This window comes from Fukomys damarensis, unplaced genomic scaffold (genome assembly GCF_012274545.1).
Source record: "Fukomys damarensis isolate Sample0158 unplaced genomic scaffold, DMR_v1.0_HiC HiC_scaffold_31, whole genome shotgun sequence".
Lineage (NCBI taxonomy): Eukaryota > Metazoa > Chordata > Mammalia > Rodentia > Bathyergidae > Fukomys > Fukomys damarensis.
This window is the reverse complement of record NW_022900943.1, coordinates 22,522,399-22,529,152: the sequence shown is the minus strand read 5'-3', so window position 1 is coordinate 22,529,152 and position 6,754 is coordinate 22,522,399. Positions and strand designations below refer to the sequence as shown.

At 39.1% G+C, this 6,754-nt stretch overlaps 1 protein-coding gene across 1 annotated transcript in view; it reads right to left on the bottom strand.

Annotated features, from left to right (window-relative positions):
* Positions 1-6,754, bottom strand: part of Rorb (RAR related orphan receptor B) — a gene marked incomplete at its 5' end in the record, with an annotated part of 57,915 nt that overhangs the window by 14,585 nt on the left and 36,576 nt on the right. The window contains one exon of the mRNA XM_010625606.2: positions 3,942-4,054. Within this exon, the coding sequence (XP_010623908.1) occupies positions 3,942-4,054 (113 nt within the window). The remainder of the gene's footprint in view (positions 1-3,941; positions 4,055-6,754) is intronic.

The following is a 6,754-nucleotide window of genomic DNA, read 5'->3' as shown; positions in this document are numbered from 1 at the left end:
TTGTTTTTTTTTTTTTTTCTTTTGGGCACCAAAGAATGTTCTACAGAAAGGACCTTAGAGACTATGCAATCCAACCTACTCATTTCCCAGACAAGAAAAATGAAGCCCAGAGAACAGATGGGCTTCCTCTTCTAGTCATATGGGGGCTTAAAAAATATATGTATATATATTTTTCATGAGCTGTAGTGAAAATGACCAGTGTTATCTCATTTCCTGGCTTCTCAAATCCAGGATCCAGCCAAATCTAACAATTATTTATAGTCTGAATATACCTTATACTTTCCTATTTCCTACCATCATCCCTATCACATGGGATGCCATTCCTCACTCTTCTAACTTCCTAACCTCCATCTTTTGCAAAGTTGTCACACTCCCGTGATTAGCCAATAGATCCTATCTCTCGGACAAACATTTCCTAGCTGAAATAACATTTCATAAATGTCGTACTCTCTGCAACTTTGGAGCTGGAAGATCATCTCAATTTTCTGTCGATGCCAACAACTAATATAATAATGGCAATAGCAGTTATGTATTACCATTTATGGACTGCAAAGCTTACTTATATCTTTATCTCATTTAGCTTCTAAATTAACCACATGGTACTATCTTAAACTGATTAATATTTGAGGACCGAAACTTTCTATTTAGTGGACACAGAATCCCTGAATTTGCAAACTTTCCCCAGGTTAAAGTTTGGTCAAAAATAGAAAGCACTGCTGCCTAAAGTTTAATTTCATTAAGTGAGTGCACTGGAAACTTTTTCTAGGAGAAGTTCAGTGGCTGTGTGAATCCTCTTAGCTGAATCTGGATGTCTGTTACACCTGGTCAGGCTTGAATTGGTCAGTTAAGGAGTCCTTTGTACATCACACTGAAGGAAGATTTACCTCCCCCCAGTCTACTGGAGATTTCATCTGAGCCTCTGGACTTGTCATGTATACCTTTTTCTAGAGATAGATTTTATAATGTTCACTGTAGTCCTCAAGGGTTCCTAAGAGAAATGATGGTGGCAGAAAAGTTCTATAACTACGAAAGCATAAGGAGATTTTTCTGAAAAGATAAAAAAAAATTCTGTGGTGGGGTGGCATAGTTTCCTCTGGATTTAAATAAAACAATTGTTTTGGGAGTTCAGTGATAGTCTGTTATAGTTTGGATTATAAATGTCCCCCAGAGGCCCATGCACTTACAGGCTTGATCCCCATCCCTTGGTCTGATTGGAAGGTGGTGGAATCTTTGATGGAAGAAGTTGCATCCATAGGGGTGTATCCTTTGAGACGATATAGAGATCACGGTCTCTTTTCTTTCTTTTTGCTTCGTGGCCACCATGAAGTATACAGCTTTGTCCCATCACATCCTTCCTGCCATGATGTTCTGCCTCATCAAAGGCCCCCAAATAACAGAGCCAATCAACAATAGACAGAAATATCTGAAACTGTGCATGGAAATGAAACATTGCTTTTTGAACTTGTTCATGTCAGGTAATTTGTTACAGTAAAGGAAAACTGACTGGTGCTGTGCACTATACATTGATAATGTTTTTGTCCTCAGAGTATTAAAGCAGTCGGGAACCCAAGAGTTTGACTTCCACCTTTGGTCTTTCAGGACAATCTGAGACTCAGACAAACAGAGATCTGAGATGAATGAGTTCCAGTTGTGATTCTGCTTATAGTCTCTTCACATTAGTTCAAATAGCATCATGGTAAAATGATGACTGTTACCAAGAAGGCTCCATGTAAGAATCTAATAACTGCATATAGCCCATGGAAGAAATCCTTTGTCATCTGGTGTTCCTCAGACGTGGCTGGGTCTAGAGTGTGGGGCACTAGGCTTATGGGCAGTAGGATTAATGGTGTGAGAGCCACCTTTCCTAAGGAGCCCAGATAAGATACAAGGTGGTCGTCCCTTGTTGCTTTTCTGCCTTCTGCCCACCATGAACTGGTTCTCCTCTGCCATGCCTGTTGGCCATGCTACCCTGCCTTGGAGCCAGCCAATTATGGACTGAAACCTCTAAAAACGGTGAGCTAAGCAAACCTTTAACCCTTTAACTTTGGATATCAGGTAGTTTTGCCTCAGCAACAAGAGAAAAGTAAGTAAGACATCTGGCTCCAAGTAATTTTATGCAAGAAGTGAGGCTCTTTTAATATTTCATCTGGTCCCCATCTTTGCAATATTATCTTTTATTAAGAAAACAGAATTATTTATTTTCCACTAACAATGGAGAAGGAAGAGTTAGGGTGACCTGTAGTCAATGTTGTAATATGCTGTCAAATATCTTTAATTTTCACTTCCATCTTTTTTGTAAAACCCCAAGTACAGCCCCACCAGCTTACCAGGATGTAGAAAGAGGAATAAGCATGGACATTTTACCTTCCTGGGTTGTATCCATCACAGTTTCACAACACATTTGTTCAGGACCAAGAAACTGTAATTGTCATCCTATAGATGAGGAGGCCAGTGTTGTTGAGCAAATAATCTTTCCAGGCAGAATAGCAGGAACTTTCCTCTAATTCTATTTCTTTCAAGACCTTAACTTCAGCATGATAAATATAGAAATGCAAGTCCTTGGGAGATTCCAAATGCAAGAAGCACCTTTTCACTTTAATTACCCAGATGAATTTATGCATGTACGCTACCAGGCAACTGTAGAGAGCACGCATATATTCATGTTATAATCTTTTCTGCCCAGTGAGTCTGAAAGCAAGTTGAAGTATTGCTCCTGACTGAAAAAAAATTAAGGTATTGACAGCAGATCATGTGTCCTTTATCACATAATAAGTAAAAAGTTATGTCAACGAGAACTATCCCTGTATGGTGAGCATGGAAATGTTCTTCCTAGTGATGTGTTAATTTTAACAAATGTTACCATAATGAAGCAGCATATTTAACTCATGGAGGTTTTTTTATAGCAGTTCTCAGTATGTGCAAAGTAAAATCTGATGATGTCTCTAAATAGAGTCTATACCCTCCCCCCTTTTTAAATAAAGAACTTCAAGGGCAGAGTGCGAATGCTTAATGACAAAAATGTAAAGAGTAGGATCCCTATTATTTTTAGCCAAGGATAAGCTCAATTTCCCAGTTTCTTACCCTTTACAAAGTCCAGTTTTTAAGAAATCGGAGATAATTTAAAATAATAGTCTTCCTAAAAAAATTCTAGTTTTTAAGAAATCAGAGTTGCTTTAGGATTTTAAATAATGCTGAATATCAATCATTGGCAATTACTTATTTCTTTTTTGATCATTTTACTTTGGTGAACAACTTCCCCCAGTACTCTTCATCACTATCATCATTCTTCATGAAAGCTAAGTCAAGAAATCGATGGCAGGCCGCACGGGTTCCGTTGCTGGGGTACTTACCGTCCTGAAAGAACCCCAAGGCAAGTCTTGCATGGAGAGATTAGAGCGGGAGGAAAATTGACAATCATCAGTCTAATCTTCTGTTCTGGGTGTGGCTGCTACTTTCAACACACCCGAGAGGTGACCAGGCAGGAAGTCTAGCCTGTGACCAGTGATGGGCGACTCGCTCCTGCACACAGCTGGCCACTCCTCCGTTCAACCAATTCTCTCCATGTGCCACTTCTTGCTTGTTTTGAATAAAAATCTGTTTACTCTTAACTTTTGCCCAGACCTGGATCCCGAGCTGGCGCAAAGTCTCCTCTTTCTCCACATAGGAACTTTGAAGCCTTGTTCCCTGCTTTAGAGTTTTATTCCTGTGATTTTATTCCACAGTTCCTTTGATTTGTCTTCTGGTACCTTAAGAAAGCTAACCGCCTCTCGACCTATCGCAACTTACTAGTCTCTCTCTAAAAGTACACAACGAAGAATTTATGCAGCCTTAATAGCTTTCAGAAATTGTGCTCCCTGAGAGATGTCCCTTGCTTTGTAAACAGGCCCCTATTGCTTACTCCCCTCTCTTTGGTGACATTGGTCTTTGATCCGAGAACCTACCTTTGCCAGTGTCTCATCATCCAGGTGATTCTTCTGAATCACGTGTTGAAGTGCAAAATAAATTTTTTCCTGAAGCTTCTGGACCTTCCTCGGTTCTATCAGCCAGGCTCGGTCTGACAAAGAAAAAAAAAATAGTGGATAAGAAGGGGAGGGAACACAGCTTTGTTTTATCTCACCTACTTATTTAAGTGCTGAGTTTCAGATCCACTTCAAATTACTTAGTTCTATATTGTTTCTGAAGACTTGTAATTATTTACATGAAACATAAATATTTTATAAGCAATAATAACATGATGCCAGTAATGCAAAATATAATGTAAAATATAATCTCTTTGGAGGAAAGGACACACTAGTTCAGTAAATTCCTTCATGTTTCTTACTGTGTGTGATAGTTTACATTTCTCTGGACAGATACTTAGATTTTCTTTCAAAGTAGACATGAGCAATTTTTGTAGAAAATGGATTATAGAAGCTAAGAAATCATATTATACAGAATTTATTGGTATTCAGGATCCCTTTTGCTCAGTTTATTCTTTTATCATATAAAGGTGAAGACATAATTTACATAGCATAAACATGAGTTGACTTCAAAAACTTACTCCTGAATTCTACTTTACTATGCTGAATTTTTAACTGGTGATGAGATAATCTCTCCTCTCTCCCTCTTTCCCTCTCTCTCCTACACATCTTTCCTTCATTCCTCTTTCCCTTAATCCTCCCTTTTTCCTCTGAGCCTAGAAGCTTCATACACCGTGGCGACAAAATGCAGACCAGCACCAAGATCTTAGTTTGGTCTTTCAATGAAGAGATGCCTGGAGTCTCCAAAGGCTGAACAAATACTTGTGGAAAAGAACTTGGACATGATCTTCCTGAATACAGTTCAGTTCAGGTGCGAAACCTGATTCTGTAATCCTAGACAGGGCAAGGACAAGTCTAGCCAGGAGTTAAGCAAACCCTTACGTAAGTAAGCACAAAGGCCTTCAGTGACAGCTGCTAATTGGAATAAATTAAGCTTCCCTCCCTCTCCCTTTCCTGAACTTTTTGGAGCTGAATAGATGGTGGCTATTGAATCAAGGACCTGGGAAAAGGTGGCACGAGAAGAGTCCAGCATGAGATGGACACAGGCTGAAGATGGATATCCCCTCTCCTTTTGAACATGGCACTAAGCAAGGTTGGGAAGGAGGTATTTAGAGTCATGAAGCCTCCGACTACGGGTCTGCGACCAGGGCTGACAGACTGCACAAGGCAGAGGAAGCCAGATCTCATGCTTCCAAACTCCACAAAATCCAATGCTAGCGTGCTTTTGTGAGAAAAAGGCCAAGTAGCTCAGCTGATTTCTAACTTATAAAGACCAGGTTAGCCTTCCTTCTGGGGCAGTCATTTTCATAGCACATTCAAGTTTGATATGTTACCTCTTCAATATTTGCTACCATGAATTTACAAAGTTTCACAAGGACACCAGAAGAGGAGAGTGTTTCCGTATGGGGCTCTTTTCTGAGCTAGCAAGAGCCAGAGATAAACTGCCTCCCTCACCCACAGACCCACAGGCTAAGCCTCAGTCTTACATTGAAAGGTACTCAATGGAAAGAGTCAAATGTAATGACAAAAGGGTAGAAGACACAGAATTTTGCATATGGATGCTATCAGAAATAAGTCTTTATTGTCACTCTATTTATTTTCGTGCTTCCAGGCCTGGGAAACTTAGGTATATGTGTTTGTGAAGGCGTGCATGTGTGTATGTCTGTGTGTGTGTAAGTATGTGTGTAGTTCATAGTACAGCCTCATTTTACACAGACCAATTAAAGAAACTGTTAGTAACAACACTTTGCATGATTGCCAATTTCCATTTTTGAGAAAGTAGTTATATAAAAGACAGAAGCTAGACCAGCTCTGATAAGACTGTCAAAGATCACATTAGGAATAACAATGTCTACTTGATTAGAAAAAGTATAGAGGTTGGCATTGTGGGTAAATAGAGCTCAAATGACATGTTAAAGATGTAAGTTGTAATTTCACACTACATATAAGATTGATTTCTTCCAGCCTCACTGAAAAATATGTTAGGTTATAGGTTACAAGAAAGGAGTCTACCTCCAAAGAGAAATGGATCATAGAAAGAATGAATCTCTAACCCTAAAATTTAGGCAAGAATGTGCTTTTCTTTTGACACTTGTCAATGACATTGCTACCACTTGACCTAAAATCTAATCAGTTGGGTGCCTCTGAAGTTTCATTTTGATTGAAGGAGTGTGCATTTATTGTTATGTTATTTTTATTATATTATGGTGATGACATATTACGATTATATTGTTACATTTCAAGCTTTTTTATAAAAGCATTTCAATTGTCATACTTCTAGTTAATCTATAAATATCACATCTTCTTGGAAACTTTTTGGCCATTTATTGCATTTTCGAGCCCGGAAGAAGTCTTCCTTATTATGGAGATTACTCCCGTTGCTTAGAGTTGTGGGAAATGTGGCTCCGAAAAACCAAGTATTTGGTGTCCCACAGATAAAGGATGACAACCTGGCACTCGACTGTCGACCTCCACGAAGAGAAGACTCTCCTTTCACTGGGCAGCCATACAGAAGTCGTTTCCCCCACTCAGCTGTCCTTAGCTCCCTTCAACCTTGCAAAGGCCCCTTAACTTGCCTGAAGTGAGCATTCCAACATTAATATGTGTAGAAAAGCCAACAAGGAAAGATATTTGCTCATTTTGTCCCTAGGTTGGGTTTTTCATTTAGCTCTATTTCTATACATTTCACTGTACTAGGCTTTTTTCTCTGTCTTTTTTTTTTTTTTTTTTTTTTT